The following is a 25376-nucleotide window of genomic DNA, read 5'->3' as shown; positions in this document are numbered from 1 at the left end:
TCAGGCTATACAAACCCTTGCAACAATACTGTCATCTGTTTAAATACTGGGACTATTGGGGAGGGGAGCTCAGCAGTGGTGGGAAGGCTTTCATGTGGTTACATGTTTATTTTATTTAATTTTTTTTTGTTAACTCTTTTACTCTGTAGCTTTTGCATATTAATATCAGCTCCAGGAAAAGAGGGGGAAAATAAAGCATTCAGGGAACTAGTGAAGAATCTTTGTATCAGAAATACCTACCTGTTTTTAAGAATTCTCTGTAATTGTCCTTAATCTGGTTACTTTACAATTCTTTGTCATCACCATTTCTAAAACTCACAAATCCTTTCCTGCAGAGTTCAGTGTGTATTACTGATACATTACTGGGCACTCATGTGCCACAAAGAAGATACCAGGCAAATAAGTGATGTTAAAACACTTGTGCTTTTAAATATATTTATTAAAATACTTCAGTGGTCCAAGCTTTCCGTATGAAATCCTTCAGAAATCTGACCTGTAAGTAAACTTGACTTTACTCAGCCCTTCTTTTCATTGGCTACTAGGAAATAATAAAAAAATAGCAGTTCAAACACCTGCTTTGCTACAACAGTAAGCAAAAGCAGAGATTAATTTCAGAAAATATACTGAAACATTTGAGAAACTGACCATTAAAACAGGCTTCTTTCTAAATATTTATGAGTCATTTTATAACTGGAAGAAAGGTATTCTGGAATACTGATCTCTAGTGTTACACCTACAGATCTACAGCACTCACAAATAAATAATAAATATTGATATGTGTGTAGGTCTCTCTACCTCTACTGTATTTTCATTGAGTGTACAATATCCAGTACAATGCATAAGCTATTTAAATACCTCACACCCAATTCAAAACGCTGTGAAATACTGTGTAATTTTTAAAATGTTTCAGCAAAGGTTTATACCAAAGCAATGCTTTCACTTTCAACCCCAGTGTATAAATGTACTTTCCCTATCAAAGATTTTTGTGATGCAAACATGATTATTACTGTACCTGATTTGATCATGGTATTCTTGGAGAGATCAAATAATAGAGTTTTTTCCCACCCTTCTTTTTCTAGTGCCTTTTTTAAAAATTCCACTATCAAAGAATGTTAATTTCTAAGGATTGATCTAGAGATTCCTATGTAAGTATACAATTATTAGGGAAAAAGAGGCACAACAGTGAATATTTTAAAGCAATGTAATCAATATTTTTGCTTTGTGTAGATTTCCCTGCAACAATGAACAAAAAGATCTACTTCAGATTTAGAAACTCAGCTTTAAAGGGAAAGCTAGACAACAAAAAGGAAGAAAGTACTCACCTCTTCACGTAATTTTATCAACTGCAACATGAACGCACAAAAAAGATAAAAAGGAAAGAAATGGCAGGAAAGAAAGATCAGTTGTGTGACAGGATACAGAATTAACATTGACAATTTATCTGTTTACATGTTTAGCATTTAAAAATCACAGACAAACACATTAAAAGAACCTAAACATAGACTACATGCAGAGTTTTTTGAACGAATAAAGATCACTTTCTCACACTGTCACATTAAACAAAGAGAATAGTGTGAAATTCTCTTTTAAACCACATCTAAGACACCATCATGAAATAAAGGGGAATGACTTCATAGAAGTCTATATTATAAAGAAAAAAACAAGTTTACTATTCCTCTCTTCGAAGATTGTACAGCTGAAGTGGTTTTGTATATACAAGTTTTCAGAATGTTTTCTGTATATTTTAGTTGTGACAACTGATTTCTTATTTTACTAGCAGATCTAACTTATTAATAGATGACTGCATCTTTATAGCATGTATTTCAGTATTTCAATTTTTATATAACTGAGTTCTACTGTAACTATATTATTTAATTTTATTATTGAACTTCATACTGAGGGTTTCTGCTAGGTAAAAAAAAATGAAGCAGCTTAGTTAAATGTCTCAGAACTATGATTTATTGAATAGCATATTTAAAAACAGACAAAGGAATAGGGAACGACATGAAACATATTTCCCTCCGAAAAGACCCATTCCACGTTCTTGATCCAGACCACTACACAGTGTGTATATATATACACAAATAGGGTGTGTGTGTATGCTTATATACATATAAATTTATATGTATTGATTTATGCTCGTAAATCAACACAACTTAACACTAACACTATATTGCACTGGCAGCATTACTAGAAAACTAAATCAAACCCCAGCCTGATTATCAAGCTATGTTGTAATATCCTCACCCCTTAGAGAGATAGATAAATTGTTTGTACTGGAACAAAATGTATAATTACTCACAACAAATATCTGCACAAGAACGGCCCTTTATAAAAAAAAAAAATTACAGTTCTCTCACGGATTCCAGTTCGAAATTACAACACTACACAATTACCTCAGTTTATGCTGATACTTCACCTACAGTTTCATAACACTAATTTTCAACACATGTGTAAGCTGAGAATGTTTACTACTAATAAAGTCTCACCAGCATGAAGGAAACAAAAGAACCTCCATTATTCTCTATTGTCTCATATGGCTTGTCTAAAACGGAAGGTTTGCCTCACCCCGTTACCAAAAGGGACAAGAACTCTAATGAGATGTAATTAGGGGGGCTCCTACACCACCCCGACTTGAACTGGGCCAGCATTTCTGCACCCAGCTAAAGGAACTTTGCTACAATTTGGTATAAAGAAAACGGCACTGCTGGGCAAGCCAGCGCTTAAATTCAAGTGCTTGGCCTATCATAAATTGGTCTTTCTCCAGCTCTTCCCCCCCTTTTTCCCCCAAAAAGGCAAACATTAAGGCTCTTTAGAAAGAGACGATCTGGGAGTTGATCACATAGCTATCTTTTCTTTCTGAGGCCACCATTCTTCAGTTGACTATGATACTTAAAGGGCCAAAGTTTAAAACGACTCTCCCGCAATAGAGCCCGTCCGGGCATGCCACCCTGCTATAATCAATGAGAGTTTTAAAATGCTGCACATTTGCTTTTTCAATAGGTCCCAAACAAAAATGTTCTATCTTGTTTGTGCTGCATGGCTGAATTTAAGCTCTGCATGGGATTTGCAGCTAAGCTAAGTAATGGGAGAGGGTTGGGTTTTTTTTAACATTGGCTGAAAGATATTCATTCAAATTAACAAAAGATGTATTTTTCCCCCATTTAACAATGCTCTTGATGAAAATGTGCAACCCTTACATTTCTGTTTTGAAACATTATTTTTATTATGCTCACTCCTGAACTGTAAACAGCGTTAAGCCATGCACAGCCACCATTTTAGGTTATGATAATGAGAGTATTTTTGAAACAAAGGGGTTTTTTTTTTTTTTTTTTTTTTTTTTGCAATACAGAATTTGATACAAGAGGTAATCTGTTCCTTTGTAGCCTAAAAAAAAAAAAAAATCTGGTTTACGCTGGTTTGAACCAGTGGAATCTCTTGTGGCTAAGCCTTCTGCTGTGACTAAAATCAAAACTGCACCACAGAGAGCGAGGGAGCGAGATGGGATGTGAGTGTGTGTGTGTGCACGCACGCGTGTGGCCGCGAGGCTCGTCACGTGACACAGAACTACCGAATTTTTTTAAAAAGCTGATAACGCCACCGCCGTCTCTGTCCGCATATAGATAACGAATAAATGCTGAACTCTATTAAACGCCCTTTACACATTATCGTGGGTCGAACACACAATTTTCTGAACTTATGATGACAGTCTATTTATTTTGCTATAAACCCTCGGCATGTAACGAACAGATTTGTGTCTGGTAATGATCTGCTCTGCCAGGGCTATATGAAATGATACCGACCTTCTTTAGATCTTGGCGAATTAAATTGACCAACTTCACCCCCTGGTCTGTAGCTGAAGTTTGACACACTTTATGCACAGCAAGCCCAAATCTAATATTATCACAACTTTGTAGTCAGAAATTAAGTAGACACAAAATATTTGTTCACCATGAATCACGTATAGAATGTACGGGTATATGGATACACAGTTTACCCCAATGTGAATTTATTTAAACTTACTAATGAACATAGCTGCAAAAGAGAAAGGGACATTGTTGCACCTCAAAAATGTTGCACCTCAAAAAAGTTGATAATATTGAACTTCACATAACTTCCGTTGAGAGAAATTTCTGATTTAACCCAACATATACTTCATCAAAAACATATGACTTGCTACATAAAACAGTTCTACTATTATTGAAGAGAAGCTACAAATTTAGCTAGGGTATCACTGCACCAAAAAACTCAAAACTTTCAAGGGATTTGCTAAATGGTGGCCAAGATGACAAACAAGACTTGAAAGCAACAGTCAGTTTAAGACCACTCTTGGAAAACAAATAATAACCCAATGCACACAGTGGTTTTTTGGGATTGGGTTTATAAGGTGGGACTTCCTTTTTTTGATGCAAGAAGGGACATTTCTTGATTTTCAGCCTCTGAGTGCCTCATCTGACTACATTCACATCGTTCAAATTAAGAAGAAATGAACATATGTTAAGCAACGCCTTCACTGAACTCTAGGATCATTAAGAGCACTCTGTATCACTACCTGTCTCATGAAAACAAGCTGCACTTATTTCTAAAGAAACTCTCAATAGCAGAATTATATAATTCTTACAACTTCTTACAGGAAATGTCTACATGCTCTATCTGGTAAAAGCAGTTAAATCTTGGTATAATCATTAGAAGGGAATTGTATTGCAAGTTATTGTGAGGGTCATCTAGACACAATGGCTGCTACTTTTGGGAGACATGTTGGGAAAAAGAAGACAAAAGACAAATCACCATTACCTATTCTTCAATTTATTCTTTGTACTTCAGTTTTTCTTCCTGAGAAAGCAACTGGAAACTTATACCTACCATTCTATTCATTACAGGTTATAACTTGGCTATGGTTTGCTATAATCATAACTTTGAAACACAACTAAAAAAAGAGAAAGTGAATGACGAAAAGATCCAGATAATTTAGTTTTCCAATAGTGATCTGTTTTATTTGTAACTTTTTAATATGGTCACATTAGCCAGCAACCATTAAGTTCCTTTTGTCTTCTCTCTCCACCTACAACATCTTGCAAATGTTTATCACAATGACAAAGACAAAAACTCATATCTCTTGTCTGCCTCTGGGTAACAACCCCGACTACCCAGTATTCAATATTTCTATTGGCAGATTTTACCAATTTTTGTGCTCTGGTACAGGAGCTGCCAAGTTTTTTTCAACACTTCCTCTGTCAGGAAAGGAATCCTTTCTCTCCCCTTTCACAGCTGGTGACTGAATTGGGGAAAACAAACCCACAATATTTCAGTTAAATTAATTTAACCTAATCCAAACTGACTGAGAAGTAAAAATCCTATCATATTAGGGTGAGGATCAGTCCATGTACCCATATTTATTTCCATGAGACAAAACAAAAGCAAGCATTTGAAACATCTTCAAATATTTTACATGGCTTTAAGTTATACCTGAGCATCCTTTCATCATTTACTCCAAGTTTTCTACTGACATATTAATGTATAGGAGTGAAAGCATGTTAAACGTGGGGTCACGGAGTTAAACATGACAATGTCTCATGTTCAGTGTCTGGTAAGGACCAAACGTACACCTGATTTTGAAAGCTGCACATTCTAATAAGCTCAGTACCAGCTAAGTACTTGCACTAACTGTTTGCACCCATATCTACATGTATATAAGTAAAAGTATAAATAAAGATATTTAATAAGAAAAAGAGAATGTGATATTTATTATTGAAACAACACAATAAATAATCTATTTTAAAAATCCTGGCATTCACATATTTTAAAGGAATTAGATTACTCCTTTATGGTGCTATTTCATTATATTTTTCAAGAAAGGAATGAAGAACTTTAAAATGTACAGAGGAAATAATTTCAAGTTGGGCTATAGAAAAGGATTTTGATTACCTAAAAGCCTATACAAGAGTCCTTCAGCAGACAAATTTTTCTTCCATTTAAATAGTGGTCATTTGGAAGAAAAAGCCTGAAGCTCACAAATGGCTGAAGGTATCATTTAGCTCCTCGAGATGAGAACATGTCTCTTTCACCAAGTTTGGAAAAAAGATCATCAGTCACAGCAAGTGCTCACATGAACCAGTTATTTAAACATTCTTTAAAAAGTGAAAATAAAACATTTTATCTTATCCCTACACATAAGATATTCTGTTATAAGTAAAGCTTCTTATCACAATTGCCCTTTTATGTCTGAATTCACACATTTTTTTTTCTTGAAATGTAAAAGTAGCAGCACCTTAAGAGAAATAAAATGAGAACCTTAACAGTTTCACAGGACTTCATTTACAGTCATGACATACAGACTATGAAACTCTTCTCCCAAAAATAATGTTCTTCATTAATTGATTCTTTAGGTATAAAATCTCCTCTTTGTTTTACTCAAACTTTGGAATCTCCTCTTTCTATCATATATTTAAGTCTTCACATAGATATCAGAGCTGCTATACTCCAGTCTTATGTCTTCAGATAATATATCCTGTGTCTAATTTCATTCATGTATGAATTAAAGTCTATTACAGAGTTTAAAACTTACTGATCATGTTTAAAATACTCTATAAAACTGGGGTTATGGGGTCTGTGTTTTGAAAGCCCTTGTACAAGGTAAGTCTCCAAGTCTTTATTCTTTCTGAGCTGAGCCTGCACTAAGTGCAGAAGATACAAAAAAATTTCAGAACACCGTTCTGATTCATTTTCTTATTTAATAGCACATTTATCAAGTAAATATTTAAACTATATTTCTTTTGTTAGCAAAATAACTTTGATTCTGGTTGGAAGAGAAAATATGACCAGCAGGAAAACTTTCAGCTAACTTCTAGCTCAAAAATACAAGACTTTGATAACACAAATTTTAGAAAGAAAAGAAATATTCTCCTTTCAGTCAGAGTATCAAAAAAGTTTCATCCCAAAAAGAAATATTAACAGGTGGGTCAAAGTCTCCTGAATAAAGCATTGCCGTCACAGTTTTCGGTAGTCTCTCAGGATCCTCACTGTAGCATGCAGAACAACAATACGGGTACAAGATTTTAAAAAAGCCTCAGGATTATCAAGCTTTCATTCATTAAAAGAGGTGGATAGCACTCTGCATCCTAGTACAACATGCATTATGAAAGCACACTCTTATTAGTACAACTTGTGTTTTTGGTACAAGGAGAGAAAATCTGGTAAAGAAGGAATCACACAAGGAAACTGAGTGGGATACTGCCTAATTCTGAGAGCGCACTTTCATTTGTTTTGCCTGCCAGTGTTGATTTAATTATACTGCATTATTATCAAAGCTGCATTATGTACTTTTTTATTCCTTTTACATGTGTTTGAGGTGAAGACCTTGGCTTTGTCGGCAAACAGCGTGTTTCAAGTTATTTCTTAAGTACTAAATAATAAAGAAAAGAGAAGAAAAGATTTTTTTTGAGATAGCAGACAGTGATCACAAGTTAAAGGGTTAAATGTAAGATCTCCAAGAAACATTTTGAAGTTGATTAAGACCCCAGCTTTGCATTAAACAGTATCACTTCCACATGAGTTGTTGCTAATGCTGTTAAGGAGCAGCTTGAGAAGCCCAGTGTGCCAGTGACCTCCTTCACCCTCCAGCCACCCACTAGGGCTTCTTGATTAGCATCCTACCTGGTTCTCTGAGGAATTCCCGTCATCCCCTAGGAGTTCATTCCGCACCTCATCACTGTAGGCGATTCGTGACCTTTTCTGTAAAACAAAAAGAAAAAAGGGTTAGGAAGTAAAGCTCCGAAGCCATTGGTATCAAGGCTGATCATCTTAAACCTCGAGAGCCCCCTAATGGATACCCATTCGATTAAAAAAATCTGCAAGTGAAAGTTATTACAAAGTTCTTCAACTGCTGTACCTTAACAAATCTGCATGGCAAAACTATAGTATTTCTAAGACAGTCACACCCTCAACATTGCAGCAATGAAGGCAGCTTCTGTGAAACTCGAGATATGTAACATGTGAGGCAACATATACTAACAGCAGAAGTATTGAAAAAATGCCAGTGCAGGAACCAAATGCATTTTTCTGAAGAGCACTTGCTAGCAGGTCAAAGAATGCAACATAACAGCGATGGCAGCAATGCCACTAGACAGGAAAGGAAGACTGAGCTTTTCCCATCTAAATAAAACCAAAAACCAAAGCTGAACAAAACACATGTGATGTACCTGAGTCAATTTAAAGATGTGGAAAATTAACAAGCATTTTCTATGCTGCTAAAGCTGCTGGGAAAGGATCAGAAATTAAAGGGTGAAAGAAACGAGAGAAAATAATACCACAAGGAAACAGTGATCTTCAGCAGTTCATGGAAACACCAAAAACTGACACAGTCATCCATGGGATTGTTATGACAGACAGGATATTAAGTAAATTCACAGCTTATGAGCGCCAGATTTGCTCTTGAACTGATAATTATGTTGACTCTAAACTAGATCAAGTGCCAAGCACTGCAATGTAAATGTGTGATGATTAGCAAGGTAGCACAGGATTCCACGGAACAATAGGGAAGCCCACAATGACAACACCAGCTTTCAATTTCTCTGTTAGCCAATAACAGGCTATTACTCAGTTAATACTCCCACACTTACCATTAAAGGAGGGATTGAATTTTGAACATATTGTCTAATTTATTTTCCTTTTCAGAGTAGTTATGGTAATTTTTACACGTCAGAGGAAGAAACCTAAGAGTAACAAAAACTAAGCTGTAGGGCCTTCCTTTATTGATGGGGTCTTCCCTCACACCCTGCCATGATAGTGACTAGCACTAGGAACTCAAAAATGAATCCCTCTTCAAGTCTTCCGTGCTTGGGCCATCATGCCAAAACTTGCACTTGGGACTGAAGCACAGGAAAAGAATGCTAGAAATTATACTGAGCACAGGGAAATTCATCACCTTAGTAACAAAGAGGTTGTAAGTGGGTCACCCTTTGTGCAAGGGACCTATCAGCAAAATAAGCTTTGTATGGGTCAACTCAGAGCAAACCATTTTAGCTCTTTATGCTGTGTAGCTCCCCTTTATTACCAACATGATTGTTGCAATGTTTACACATTTGTGATTCATTTGCCATCAGATCCTAAAGCTACATGTAAGAAGGAAGGACAAAGCCTTGGACCACAGACCCACGGCAAGAGGTGAATTGTGCCAAATCTTTTGGAAATCTCAGCTGTCACAGTTTCATACTAACCAAGCTAAAGTAGTCTACAGCATTAAAGGAAATGAGCACCTTTAAACAGGCTGTGGTATCAGAGCTGCCTGTTTAAATTATTCATTTCATCACTATGGGGGACTAAAACACTCCACAGTATGCAAGAATATCATATGGAGATAGGTTTTGTTTTTCTCTTTTCTCACCAAAAAGGCAACAAATTGGCATAGATTGCTCAATTACATTATTTTCCTATTTTCATTTGATACACATCAAACAAGGAAGCAAATTACAAATATATACCAATAAATATCTAATAATCTTTTCTGATTAAGATTCAATCTTAGGACCTCATTTGAGGTCTAGTGGTTCAACTGTACAGTTTCTCCCAATTTCACAAAATGACTCAGCCCCATTGATCCTGTTAGTGTTGAATGTATTTATCATTATTAGACTGAGATACAGAGCATGATGCTTCATGAGCTTGTTCTCTAGTGAACAAGCTTCCTAATAACATGTAGGGACTGAAATGGTCCTTGATTACACATCATTTATTTGAAAGATACAACTGGATGATATTCTCTTTCTTAAGAGCCTGCATGGGAGAAAGGAAAAAGAATACTTTACGGGAAAGAAACAAATGTTAATAGCAGTACTATTTTTAGAGGTCCTTTATAATCCTTTATTACCATTGCCAGTGAACTCAATAAATATATTTGTATCATGGTTCTTTTATTGTAATAATCTGTCATGATCTGAAAATCAGAAATTTTATTAAAAGAAATAATGCTTTGGCTAAAATTAGGTAGAACTCTTTGCCATAATCAATAAATAATTTGATACTACTTTTGATCACAGTTTCACTACCAAATGAATCAATAATATAAAAGGAAAGGTCTTTGAACTAAAGTGTTCATTTATTCTTTCAGGATTTGTCCAAAATATCAATATCTTGAAATACCATTCTTATTTTTATGAAAGTATTATTGCTTAACATTTTTAAATTCGGCTATCATGATTAGTTCAGCTTGTCTGAACTCAATAATTACTATTTTTATTATTATTTTTTATTTCATAACCATCAGATGTTTATAAACATATACTTTAGCCAAATGCAAGAATGATAGTTTGAGCTGGAAATGTCACACACACTGCTACATTTTGAAGGAACCCAATTCATAATGCATTTTATAAATAGTTAATGACTTCTATACATAAGCTAACCAGGCAAATCAAGAAATTGTCAACATTTTTAGTCTTAGTTGTCAGTTACCACTGTCTACTGGTACTTTATATGTATGTTTCTAGAAAAGACAGAAGCCTTACAGAGTTTGTAATCCAAGGCATTTCTGGGCAGCTCAATATAGGTTTAAGAGGTTCTATGTGCAGTTTTTTGTCTGCAAAGCTCTGTCACATATAGAAGTTTTCCTCGCATTTTATATTTTCTTGTATATACCTAGACAAAAAGTCTAAGCCTGCAAGTGGTTTTGCTCAGTGAATGTGTTTGCAGTTGAGCATAGCATGTGCCCAAACACAGAGACACAAAAGGGTTAAGCTGCTTTCTACAAGAACTTCAGCACTCAGAAAGTTTCAGGGGCTGTTTTAAATGTACTACAGTACCCAGACCTGGCAAGGAAGAATTTCTGATTCCAGGCAGATCTCTCTTGGTTTATGAACAGGATTTTTGCATACTGATTGGGTGATTTCCTTAAAGCCCTGTTCAAACAGATACACTTGCTCAGTTCTGTCTGGCAATTTGGCTTTAAACAATCTGTCTACTTGACCCAAGCCTTAACATTTCCCAATAGAACTCAATGTGTTCATAGGCAAGCCCAGCGAAATTAGAATTGAAATGAATTAACTCAGCTTAAACTAATTAAGATCTGTGATCTGCAGTACCACCCCCCTGTATGATTCTACATGTGAAGCAGGGTACACGTAACCAGACTGTAAGAATTCTGCTGTACCACTAATCTGAGCATACCAATGAAGTTCTTCTATTACTAAAGCATATGAGAAGTTAATTTCCATGGCCTACACATGGCAAAGCAATTGCTTAAATTGCCTCACCTGGGAATTTAATACAATGTTATCATCAGACCAGCCACACTGTAAATAGATTTATAATGCTTTCCATGTGCTAGGCTAGGTTGCATATGAATTAAGTAATGATCTGGTATTACAATACAATCAGCTAGTTCCCACACCTGGCAGACAGGATATTTTGCTAAATTACTACCTATACAGATACATCACAACATAAAAACAGAGAAGGTAATGGGAAGAGAAACAATCTACATGGTGTATGACCGAATTTTGCACGGTAACCAAATAAGATGTAGATAGAAAGAGGTATCCAAAATAATCTATTTCCAACATCTGCACAACAGAACACATACTTATTCATTTCTATTCAATTTTGGCCTAATTTTCTGCATTCTATACTTTAATTACCATCCACATTCTGAAATGTTCCCATTAGTGAAGGCCAGAACTAGCCAGTGCCCCCTCACTCCAACGTACTTCCAGCAATCAGCCAAATAATTGAAATAAAGTATTGTACCTTTTCATACATGAACGAAGATTAGTTTCCCCCTCCTAAATGCCAAGCAGCCCCCAAACACATGAGCAAATGTAGGTGCATTTCAGACAAAAGACTCAACAGATCCTTTTATCCCAGCCTTTCAGTTTTTTCAGGCTCAATGTTTTAAGAACAGATTAGACAGATTTTTCTGGTGGAATATGTGTAAACAACAAAAAGGCTTATTTATCCACAAACATCTGTTTTCATACAAAATCTATTAGAATTTCCAAGTACATATAAATGTTTTTAAAAATCTCCAGGCACCTGTTTCAGTTTGGCCCTGCTCTAAATGTAAATAAATACTTGAGATTAACATAACCAGAAATAATTTGTGGGAATATATCAGATTTTATTTTGTGTTCCTTGACAGTAGTCACTTCTGTCATTTGCTAAAAACAAAGTGAAAAAAGTGATCTGATCCCCAAATGGACAGCTAAATATTGCAGAATGTACTCCTTCAACTCTGCCTTTTGGAATAGGTATTTAAGTATTTTTTGCTGAGCACAAATGGAAAAGATACAGTTGAACAAATTTAGAGGAAGAGTGGCCCTATTTAACAATCTTAAAGCTTATATTGAAACAGAAACCCAAACTGACTTCTTAGTAATCAAGAGATATTGTAACTTCCGTTCAATTTGAAAAATTGTGTTCAAACTATGGTTTTCAAAACTTACACTTAATTTTCATTTTCAAAACTATATTTATCTGTAAAGGGGATCAAGGAACAACAGACTAGATGCTTCAGACTGCAATTCCAAAGGGGTTTCCTGCTCCTGAGCAGCTGAGTTTTCAGCAATTGCGCGCACGAAGCAGGAAAATTGTGCTAATATACAACCTGATGCAATGCAGGACTTCCAAGTATTTCCTTAAGCAAACTGAGGAAAAAACCCAAATGAATACATTCCTGTCCAAAAGTAAATAAAAACTATTCCACAAATCCACTGAAACTTCTGATTGAAAGAATCAATGTAACAGTAGATGTCAGCTGGCAAAAGTCAATGTGTCAGCCACCCCCAGTGCTGCCTCCCTCCCTGCACACGTAGAGAAGAGGCTGCAGGCAACTCTGAAAGAGAAACAACTCAAACCCCGTGTTCTGCCACTCTGCCAAATGTCAGCAGCTTCCTGCAACAGCACAGAGAAATCAGACTTCAAGTGCTAATGTGAAATTAATGCAGAGATACTATCATCCATCTTAAATAGATGTCACAGGTTCATAAATCTCCTTTTCAATAATCCTCATCAAACACACTTTTAGTTTCATTATAGGGTGAGGGCAGGGAGGAAGGTCAAGCAAACCCCCATGAGGACACAACACATTTTGTTATGTTGATGGTGAAAAATGCAGCTTCTGCCCACAAAACTACTTTCAGCTCAAACTCACGACCAATGGATCATGTATATCACCAACAAGGCAGATGCTTAAACTGGTATATTGCACCTGCTGTGGGTAGGGAAGGAAACAGGTGACCTGAGAGAGAACTGAAATTCACTTTTTTTGGGGATTTATGGAGTAACAGAGGATGATTCCTATTGTGAAAAAGACAGTTCTATTTGGAAAAGCAGCTTTTATTTACCTGAACTCAAACTTCTAAACTTAATAACCCAGAAATGGAAAGATTTTTCAAAATTCAAAAGGTTGGAACTGACCTTTGCCTCATTCTGTTTTTAGAGAATGCTCAAATATTCACTATGATCACTATGGAAATTTATGGAACGTCTAAAGAAACCTAATATAACGCAATACAACAGTTATAAATCCAAGCATAGTAAATTTCAGGTGAGTACTGCTTAAGCTTAAATAGTACTCTCCAAGCATAAAAAGGAATAACTCCCCTTAGCCTGGCATGCAAATCAATTTTATTTTTCTTTTTATTATAACCACTCATCTTTGCTTGTTTGAATTACCACATACTAATTCCAAACCTTGGTCCCTCCATATACAGTATTTTATTCTTTCATCAGAATTTAGTTTCTCCAAGGTGCCTTCAGTGCTAGGCTGTTCTGCACAGCAGTTTGCCAGCCTTTTTACTCATGTGCCATAATCTCAAAATGTGCCAGGCATCAGCTGCTGCAGGAAGGAAGACTGGGTATATCTGCAAATTTAACTGTAACATCTCTGTAGGCCAACAGTGATGCATGACCTCTGCACTGCTGACTTACAGTTATTCCACTGTCCACTGTTACCCACAGCTCAGTCTGTTCCTGTAATGTGCTTTTCAGTACTCTAATTTCAGTATTTCATCCAACCCCCTTCTATGGATTCCTTCAAATGACCATTATTAAACTATCTTCTTTCATTACAAAGCCCATCTTTTCACATCTACTTAGCTGGCTGAGTTAACCAACTTCTCTTTTCAGTCAGTGGAAATTCCTTTAAATTGTGCATGAGATCACACAAATTCATTCCTGCTCAGATCCACCTTCCTGAAAAGCCTCTTGCTTCCTTGTAACCACCCTGTGCATGTCCAAAGACCGGTGTGATAATTTAGATTGTTGAATTAAAAGTTGGCTGTTGTGCCTTTTGCTTTGATACATATAGCACACACACATTGGCTAATTTGCTGACAAAGGTTTTGCAGCTTGCAGACCCTTTTTACTATGGCCATTTCCATCATCAGTGCTAGAATAAAAGGCAAGAGCAAGGCTGGAGAGGGGGAACGCCCTCTCTTCCCAACTCAGACAACAGTTTGATAATAAAGATAACTCAGGTGAAAGACCACGCCTGATGCCGGTTCAAAGTAACCGACACATTGACAATCAATTAGGGTGCAGGGGGACCAAGTGAGATAAATTCTGCTATTCAGAGCATAGGTTCACAATTGAAGTGAAAAAGGACACATCCAGACTGTGGCCTCAAAAAAACCCATCTGTATGCAAAGAATAGGAGCAGCCAAAATCAAGTATTCTTGATAGAGAAAATAATAATTAATTCACATTCAGGTTAACCTGAAGAAATATTTAAGGATATCAATATGATCACTTAAAACAATTCATTTACTATGTCAAATCCTAGAAGACCTCACCCCTAAAACAGATTTTCAAAGTCATGTGAGGCATTGTAAGTCAGTCACTAATATCACACAGGCTGCTGTTTTTCTACAGAAGTCTCTGTGAGATCTGAATAACTTCAGTTTAAAGACCAGCTGAACTAGGCTACAAAAATAAGCTTATTTTGAGAATGGTTTAACTACAGCAGGTCTTTGAAATATAATATATGCATGTAAGAATTACAAGTTTCTCTGCAAAACTACCTTTTAGGGGAAATTGTTAAAGATAATGGTGGAACAGAGAACTCCTAGTGCCTTTTAAAAGCACACTACAAAGCTTATGTTTCTTTTATGAAATCTTTATTGGTCATCTCAACTCATCTCCTTGCTGTAATGACCTAAGCCATATATTTTAGTGGTTTCTTTTATAACTATGAGCTTGGTTTTGTGCCTTTTTTAATAAAATCTGTTTTCCACACAGCTTCATTTATCCAACTAATGCTATTTAGAGGACAAGGAGCAACTACACATCACGATCATGTACTTCAGACTGTTTTGTAATCCGAAGACTTTACGTTGTGTGGCAGTATGTAATTAACATAAATGTCTTCTAAACCTTGGAGATGGAAGATCAACTCCAGTGTGTTGGACCAACACACAGATGAACTGAGAAAATAAAAATATGGAGCCATTTTCCTCCAAGGAGGAAGTTGAATAAGAATGCCAACTTTTGAAGAGCGCTCCCAAAGACACTAAAGCGGGGATGAAAAAATCTTAAGGAGGCTCAAGATTTTCTAACTAATTAGTTCACACTAATTAGCTCATGGTGAAAGATGATAAACATCTCAGATAAACCAAAACATTAAATGTTCATTAAAATACCTTTGTTTCAGCCAGTATCTCCATCTAGAGCCCAAGTTCCCATTGCTAACAGTAACAAGACACCTGCTGGTACATTCCACCAGCTCCTTCCTTTCCCAGAAAAAAAGCATCCTAGTTTCACTTCCTTCCTCTATTTGCTACTTAATTGCCTTTATCAGTCTGTACCTAACTGTAAATGAAATCCTGTAAATGGGCTGAACGACTTGCCATTTTGAACACTACCATCATCTTTTTCAGCTCTCCCATTCCCTGGATTTCTAACAGTAGGCAAAGCCCAGGAAAGACAGTATTTTTTTAGGCTTTCCAATTAAAACTACAATTTTGCTACAGAGCTCAGATCTCTTAATAAATTATACATTTTGTCCACTGTGAACTCCAAGTGTAAAAGCCAAAATGAAACCATAAAGACAGATCTCATTTCGGACATTCAGAATGAGGACAGGGAGAATGAGATGCTTCTAAGGCAGCTGAATTGTCCCACCTCCATTTGTGCTACTCTGATAGGATCTATTTTAAATCAAAGAAACTTAAGCAAACCTTCCCAAAAATACTTTCTAGTCCAAAAAAATCTATTTTCAGACACTGTCCTTTTTTTTAACTTAACACACACTCTCAGCAGCATCTTTCCAGTCATATATTGTTATGCTTTTTAATTTCTGAAAATACACAGAATAAGAAATAACATAGCCCTATCAAAACAAATTTTTAGATCTTGCTGTTCATGCTTCCTGAATTTATTATTTTTGCACTGATGTGATTTAGCTGAGATTCCTTTCTTTCCTTCTAGAACACATACACTTGCAGACAGACATGTTACCTTACTTGAAAAAGATAAAAATTGTCTGAGTTTAGTAATTTTAGTATTTAAGTGGCCACAATTTGGCTTTGAAGTTTGCAACAGATTGATGGGGGAGTAAATCTGTACTTTCACTGCTCCCCACCAGGCACTACTGGGACAGCACCAGTTGTTTCATGCTGTGTTAAATCAATAGCTAATATGGTAAAATACTAACCCGATGTTCAGACATGGCATTTTCTAGTTTTATCACAAGCTGATGATGAGCAGTCCTTGCTTTGCACTACCTGAGATAAAAGTCAGTAACTAATCCACTACCTCTAATTTATTGAAAATCCACTACCTCTAATTTATCAACCCAAAGTCCTTCCCCTTTTTATACTGCCTCTCCATTTTTCAGTCTCCCCATTCAGTGAAAATAACTTAAAATATTCATGTCTAAGTGGATGAAAAAATAATATACATAGCTATATGAAAAATAACCATACCGACCCATTTCCTACTTTCTTTAGAGCTCAAGTCTTAAGCCTAATAATACAGTGTAAGGGAAAGGCAGTATACTTATAGAAAACATTGATATTTACACATATTTGGTATTTAAAGTGTCTCTGATATACAGGCTTCATCTAACTTTTTTTCTCCTGTTACCTGTGGCATAGTCAGGAATTCTGCCTCCAAGTGGACCAGCATACCACACGAAGAATAATGAGCAACACCAATACTGGCAGTAGCTCATTTCACACTAAATACTGATGTCCAAACTCTAAAAATTCACTGAGTATTTCTGTTTTGTCCTTGTTACTATGTTGTCACCAACAATGCTTACACATTTCTATTGATCTTGTTTATAGCTGCCTGGATTTTCACTGTCAAGACAATGTAGTGTGAACCTTAAGGAAAGTCTCACTTGATGTAAGACTGCATAAAGGCTGTTATCACAGTCAAAGCTTCAATTAGTCCAGAACTTGTACTGCCTCCTATAGTGGCCATTAATGGATAATAAGGGGAAATCTTAAGAAACAGAGCAAGGATGGAATTATTTTCATTTCAGTAAATGCTGCTTGTTTCTGTTGATCAGCAGTTCAGGGAGTTTGAGGTATATCTAAGAGCTTCACACTTTATTATAAACCTTGGTGGTTACTGCTTAAATAACACTTCTTTTATTTAAATAGCAATTGAAGAGTGGCATTCATGCACACAAAGAAAGATGTTCAGATCTCAGTATTAGGACAAAGATTAAATTCAAAAGTTATCCTACTTTTCACTTGAAAAAACAGAAGTGAAATTCCAAACAAAGAAGCTAACAATTAAAGCATCAAAAGCAATTAAGTTACACCACAGAGTGTTGTAACATCTCTTCCATGGAGCATATTTTGGTAATAAGAATTTAATCCTGAGGATCTCATCTTTACATGGTAAGCTCCAGAATAAGACAAAGATAACCTAATAAATTACTTCCCAATTCCAGCTCATACAAGTTAGTTGCTTTCCCAATCTCCTAACAAGCTATGGCAAATATTCAAATTATTCATATTAGAAAAATAGAACTATACTCTATAGTCATATTATATTTCTGCTCAGTTCCTTTGAAGTGCAAGAAAGGCCCAGTACCATTTGACCAAACATCTGTCCCTCCACCCCAGCAGCTGTTCTTGCATGGCACAGTGTAGAAACTTCTGGTATAACAAAGCTGTTAGCATCAAACACAGATGATCTGACACAAAGCCAAACAAAGTTTGATAGCATATGGCAAACATAATAGTTTCAACACCAACTCATGAACCTGACATGCAAAACCAACGTGGAAAGAATATAAGGAACTAAAGGAAAACAAATCTCATTGTGTAGCACATATCTGGGTTTCTGATTCCTGAGTATTCAAGGACAGACTCAAATTTATGCAATAATCTCAGTTTAAAATGTCATTACCACTGTCCACTGCTATTGTGAGCAGCTCTATGGTTCTACAGGACAATGACAATCTTTATCACAGGATCACAACAGATTTCAAAGATTTCTGAAGTAGTGGACTCATGTAAAAAGTTTAGAACATTGTTGGATGACAGCTTATACTTTTTCTCCCTTAAAACAAGATGTATATACCTGATAATTCAGGATCCTGCACTAAATCACAAGACTTGAGCATTAACCCCAAAACATAAGTGATTCCACAGTTAAGCAGGAAAATGGGAAACATAGCTGCACACAGCTGACTAGAGGTATATTTTTATATAAGGATGAAAAGCAATTAAAGCACCTTAAAAAGTATTCAATGAAAGTGTTTCCTAGGCCATTGGATTCATAGTTTGTATTTCACATTTTGGATCTAAACACCTCATCAAAAAGAGGCTATTCCAGCTATTTATTACATCCTGAAAGAATCATTGCAGGAGATCAGTAGGAACCAGTATGTGTTTTCCTAAACAGTATTTCCATAGATGGCCACTAAAACTGACACATTTGTCTCTATCACTCTGGGAAAAAACAGTTGAGACCTCGTGGCTGGATTTCCTCCTCCACTGTATTATGGATCAACTTTGACTAAACAGATAAAACCACGAAAGCACAGAAATCGCCACAAAGCCACAAACCAGATCCACAGAAAAATTTATTTAACGCTATCTGCTAAAGGGGGGAAACACTCAGACTCTCCCAATCACTCTAATTTCATATAGGGGCATCCCTATATGAAATTTTCAGGGTCCTGTTTTTCTCAGGGGCTGGATAGTCCCCATGGTTATTAAGAAGAAACTACCAGTCCACTATCTCAAAGAGAAAGGTGTGCATACGTATTTCTCCTTTGTCTCTTTGATTTACAGACCTGAGGAATATGGATTATTCTGCACAAACAAGCTCTACTAGAATCTTGGCATTCAGTCAACTTTTATCTTGGGGACCCCAAATTGTAGTGTTAGGCAACACAGAGCACCTATCTCGACTGAATTGTCATACAAATAGATTTTTGTCAGATGTTCAATTTGTATTGGGGAGCATGCCAGCAAAAACAAAAGTCAGCAATTTAAAACAACAAACCAGCCCCTGTGCTGACAGGAACAAATTGCTATATTCCAAATGAATAAGAATTACTGTAGATCACAGATCCTCAGTATGAGGACTGCACAAAGGGTGGAAAAACGTTCCTCAAATTAATTCTTTTTGGTAACTCTGTGCTCTGAAACAAGAAGAGGCTGAATACAAATAAAATACAACACAAATTAATACAAATAAGTTTATAAAAGCACATAAAGAGGTACAATCAAAGAGGAATTAATTATTTAACAACTGGTAGTGCAAAGACAGGAGATGAGCAAAGACTCATTAGAGTTCAAAACTAAACTTTTGCAGTTGGTCAAACGGTGCAGCAGTGTGTTGTACTTCTAACAACTCCCAGATCTGCTTTCGAGGCAATGACCTTACAGAGCTGAGTGCACTGCGAGGTGATGCATGCATCTTTTGGGCAAAGATAGAAGTAGCTGCAAAAACACAATACATTTTGTTAGCCCACCCTAGGAGCAAAACTTATTTCTGTTCTTCCACAAACCACACACAAGGTCTAGCAGTATCTTTTCAAAGAAATCTTCTGATCACTCTGTAATTATTCCTTTTCGAGTGACCCCATTCCATAACACACCATTTATGAAAAGACCTTGAAAACACTTTCCCTCTGAAACTTGGTAGTACACTACACAGACCTTAGCATTTGAACTAGGAATTGTTTTTCTTTTATGAATTATAACACTAAAAAAAAAGCCTTCATCTACAAGCTAATCGGAATTAAATTTGTCTAATTTTTTCTGATTCTTTTTCTGCTGTTTGCAGTGTTTTCAGGGGTTCACTTTGAGTTTTTAACTCCTGAAAAACTCAGCATGTTCACTCATAGTCTATCTCCTATCTTGACAAATAAAATGATTTCCAGTCTTGTCTTTGCAACTGTAATTTCTTACCTTAGAAATTATGATGCCAAAAAAAGCCATGTGAAATAATAATGTAACATTGAGCACTGGTAGGCATGAAATTATATAAAAATCCCACCACCCTAATGAAAAAAAAAATACCACCAATAACTACACTGAGAAAAAGTGTGTACAAAATCAAGTAAAAGTAAAGAAATATTCAACTTCTTGAAAGTCATCTTCCAGAAAAATGTATAAAAAATGCCTGCATAATGCACTTTTAGCAAACAAATAATACTAGAAAAATAAAGCCACAAGCAGAAAAATATTTTAATTTAATTTCTGTTGGATCATTCCACTATCTACACTGTGTATACAGTGATTTTGAAACCACAGGGAAACCACCCCTTCCCATCATTTTAAGACATTCCAGAAAAACTTTACACAGAACCAGCACAAAAAAGTGAGCAGTGCAACAATAAAGGGCTATAACCCAACCTCCAGCTTAATAAATTAATTTGTGTATAATGGTATAAACGTAAGGCATTAGTGAAATAATTAATACCAACTAAAATTGTGACAGCCTAGTTTTGTACAAAATACAGAGCAGCCACTTTCCAGTTTACTTTTAAAAACAGAGAGATGATAAACAGGTTTCATTGAACTTTGAGCAGCTACAGATACTCAGCATCTCAGCCTTGGCCCTACGACAACAGAACCAAGGTGGGTTTTGTTGAATGCTGCCATGATTAACCTGAAACCTTGATGGCTGTAGCTCCTATCTTACAGGAGTAGGTACACATGTAGGATGTTCCACCCCTGGCCTTTCTCTGTCAATCCTACACACACATTGAGAGATCAGTGGGATGGGCAGCACACAGAGGTGATGGCAGCCCTTGTCCCTGCTTGTATTTGAGTCAACTCTTGGTATGACCACATTAGAGAACAAGTGTAGAAAGGGAACTATATATTTACAGACCAAAATGAGATAACATACATAACACAGACACTATACCTGCACAGAGAATTACATGTCATTCTAGTCCTGCTTAGTAAACAGAAGATGAAAGAAAGCAAAACTAATGTAATTTTGAATGACAATTTCATTATTTTCCATGACATTAAATAAAACATTTGGCAGTACAAAAATTTCTTCACATTGTTAGAAAATCGATTTACAATTATGATGATGGGGATTATTTGCTATTCAGTCTATACTTGTCTGATTCACAATCAATACATGACCTTAAAAAAACCCTAACATGTCTTTAGAGTAAAAGCTATGTAGTGGAAGACTGTATAAACTGTATTGATGGAAGCTACACAATGTACAGAAGCACACAGCTACCTGCTTCCTGCGGTCATTGTCTTTTTCTCATACACTGGGAAAAATACCATTCTGCTAAGATCTGAAGTTTTAATACTTTCTTTGTGGGGTTATGACTCTTTTATGTGGAATTCAGAAGCTGAAGCATAAGTACACAAGATCTACCTGCATCTTTTGACTTGAATTTTGTAAAATTGGCATGGGACGAAACCCTTTGGTGAACAAATATATGAGGGAGATGGGAAAAGATTGATCAATTGATTACTTTTTAAACAGAAAATGTAAGAAAGCTCCTTCCCTGGCAAGATAATAATACAAACCCTTTCAAATCTCAGTGGCTGAAGTTCTTTCTAATGAGACTTGATTTGGGGAAAATATCAAACTTTTCTCACTGCACAGGGACAGCATTCCTATCATATTTTTCCTATTGAATGAGCAGGAAATATATGAACACCAGCTATGTGGCTGCATCAATACACTCTTTGACATAGCAATTCATAGAGGAACATGGCTGAAAGTCTAAAGATCAAGTACTTCAGTTTTAAAGTTTTAAAATTTAATTATTAGGAGCATAACATAGTCAAATATAATTCTGCCTTATTTTAAAAGAAGTACAACAACTGTGCTCTTGCATAAACCTGATATCGTCAACGTGGGCATATCCTTCACTAGCAAAGCCAAGGCAAAGGTCAGAAACTGAAGTTCTTTGTGCAGAGAGGACATCTTTCTGACTCTGGCCACCAAGCCTGAGGGAGTTATTTGAGACCTACGGAATTACCAGTAACACAGTAATATTAGACAACACTGTTTCTCATTACCAGAAGTGCTAAGGGAGAAATACTAGGCTTGCTCTGCAGTTACATAGCTGTACTAGAAAAATTAGCAGTCTGAGTGAACTGCATTGTCACACAATACTGCTCCACACAAAAAAACCCTGCACTACTAACAGAGCACTCTATAAAAAATTGTACCTAAGTAAAAACCAGTAATGGTTCACATGAATTGTGTGTAATATTTAATGACAAATATGAGACTTTATATAAGGCCTGAGAAGTGTGCAATTATTTCAAACTCAGGTTTTCTGTTCAAACTTCCACAAACTGGTTAAAAAAAATTTCAAGATACCTCTTTCAACACAATCTCTTCACATCCAGATAGTTTTCTAGGCTGTTGCTTATATTTTAAGTGCTATATTTTAAAAATAAATGTGAAGTGGTAAGGGTCTGATTCCCAGCTGGATAAGTTATGTAGAAACAATAACTCAAAAACATATAGCTTAACATTTGCACTATCTTTAAGTGAGCATATAAATCCAAAGTGTATAAACTTAAATATTTCCACTTACAGAGCTTTTCCTGAGAATGATCCTGTTAAGTGAGTGAGGCTGAGACATAGAAACAGATGGAATTTGTTTCTATTCCCAAATAATAGTTGTAGTATTTTCTCCACTTAAGTTATACTATTTCCAGAACTAGGATCACACTGGAACAAAGGAAGTCTTATTATTTTCTGCATAGGCTGAAGCTAAATATATTGATCTATCACTCCAAGTAAACCAACACATGCCTTCTATGTTCTCAAACTTTTAGTTGGAATAACAAGCACTACTTACCTAAGCAAAGCTTTCACTGTCCTGAGAGCCAGGAAGCTCAGACACACTGTTTATACTTTGCCTGGACACAACACTGTAGAAGTGACTGCATCCCCTTCTGTGTCACGTGTGGTCAGGGAAATATAAAATTTACGAAGCTGACTTAGCCATACTAATTCAGACCAAAGCCTAACATGCAGTACCAAGGAAGTGCTACTATCAGAAACCCAGAGAAAGGGTCAAAGTGCATGGCCCCTGCCTGGTACCCCCTCTTTCCTCACCCACCTTGTGGTGAACTACAGATCAGGCCCTTCCCAACTCTGATGCCCTCTCCTCTCTTCCATTTTAATCTCTGATTCAATAAATTAATTTGATGCCACCTGACACATTAAGAGCAGCTGTGAAAAACTTCTTGACACTGCACCTTCTCTATATGGCACTCCATTTACATAATCATCTCTCTATATAGCCCTTTCCTCTTAACCCTTGCTGAAAAATTTCTGTCCAATACCCAAGTTCCTTGCACTGAGCTGCTCCAGAGCTTGTTCTGCTACTGCATTTTTGGGGAAAAGGGAATTAGAATCACACAAACAGTCATAAAGGTACATAGGTAGAGAGACGATTTGTCTCCATCTCTATTCCTTCCACAGTAATTCCTTCAGTGCAATTTTCTTTTCTGAATACTATTGAGTTCAGACTTTTTACTGTATTTTCCCCAAACAGCAACACTTGCCTGTCATTGGGAATGTCAATTCAGAACTGTTTTCCTGATAGATGCATTCCTTTCTACCTACCAACAATAAGCTTCACCTCTGAGTTTAATGCTTAACCACTCAGAACACTACTCCTGAAATAAATAGTTTACCTCTTCCTTTTACTGTCCTGCATATTTTAGTACCACCAGTAGCTTTGTCAATTCTTTCCTTTTTTATATTAAGGCCATATAAAATATTAAGACCAGCATACAAACATGTTGAACGACAAAATTAGGAAGTTTTGGGACACCACTGATGAGCTTCCTCCACTGTGAAAATGGACCATTTCTTCTTAGCCTTGGTTACTTATTTTATGAAAGTGTCTTCCCTAATGCCCCACACAGTAACTTAATTTCTTGAAAAAAGCTCTGCTGAATGGAAATCTGTGAAATCTTCTCTACATAAAATAAACTTGTTAATTTTGCTTAATTAAAGAGAGGTTCAAAGTTGCACACATCAAGTAAAATACAATGGATTGAATTAATTAAATGAATGGTATGAAGTGCCGCTGTCTCTTCTAGACACTGACTAGTATCTATTTCCATGAATATTTCCTTATAAATTCCTTCTCAGCCTCCAAACATATTTGAGCCACACAGCCTCAAAATCTACTGTAAGAATGCATAGTTTTTAATTTATTTATCTTAAAGAGAACCTTTGCTGACACCTAGCAGATAAATGATTAATTGCACTTCTTACCATCTTTGTGGAGCCCCTACAGCTGATATTTTAGAGCCCAAAATGGAAAGCTTATCCAGATAGAAAATAAGTGGTACTCATATTCTTAAACACCCCCCCCCCCCCCCCCCCCCCAACTCACAAAGTAAACAGAAGTGCCAGTTACAAGCATAATGAAGCATTTCCTAAAAATTACATCTTTGGATACAGATATTCTCATTTGAATAATTTCTAACATCTGCTCAATTCTTAGCAGCTAATAGCCTTAAGACACAAAAATAAAAATCCATGCAATGCAGAAACACTATAGAACTTCAGACCCCTGACAACTTATTAAGCAGGATACTTTGCCACCAATACTACTAGAGAAGGACCTCCTCCTACCCACAGAATAAAGTAATCCAATTACATAGAATAAAACAAATTAAACAAAGTTAAGGATTTTTCATATAACCAATGTTATTTAGTTTTATTTAATGCACCATAATTTTCCAGGGTCTGTGCATCCCCACTCCTCCAACAGCTTGGCAGGGAGTCAGGGAACAGATTCAAAGCAGAGGGCTGCTCATGGCAGGACCACCCATTCTTCTAGCCCCATACCCAGCCCCAGTATTTTTTGCCACCACTGGTTTTAAGTTCAGTTCTTACATTTTCACACTGGAGCAATGACAAAACATTAATTAAAAAAAAAAAAAACAAAAAAAAAA

At 36.2% G+C, this 25376-nt stretch overlaps 1 protein-coding gene across 6 annotated transcripts in view; it reads right to left on the bottom strand.

Annotated features, from left to right (window-relative positions):
* The window catches only part of VTI1A (vesicle transport through interaction with t-SNAREs 1A), a 255727-nt gene that overhangs the window by 198014 nt on the left and 32337 nt on the right, over window positions 1-25376 (bottom strand). For 3 of the 6 annotated variants that reach the window (XM_041415924.1, XM_041415928.1, XM_041415925.1), the window contains exons 4-5: window positions 7654-7731; window positions 1323-1343 (exon numbers count right to left, since the gene is read on the bottom strand). In XM_041415924.1, the coding sequence (XP_041271858.1) occupies window positions 1323-1343; window positions 7654-7731 (99 nt within the window). The remainder of the gene's footprint in view (window positions 1-1322; window positions 1344-7653; window positions 7732-25376) is intronic. The other 3 variants (XM_041415926.1, XM_041415929.1, XM_041415927.1) reach the window with 1 other exon arrangement.

Source organism: Onychostruthus taczanowskii, unplaced genomic scaffold (assembly GCF_017590055.1).
Source record: "Onychostruthus taczanowskii isolate IOZ18803 unplaced genomic scaffold, ASM1759005v1 scaffold5, whole genome shotgun sequence".
Taxonomy (NCBI): domain Eukaryota; kingdom Metazoa; phylum Chordata; class Aves; order Passeriformes; family Passeridae; genus Onychostruthus; species Onychostruthus taczanowskii.
This window is presented reverse-complemented; position numbering and strand designations above follow the sequence as displayed.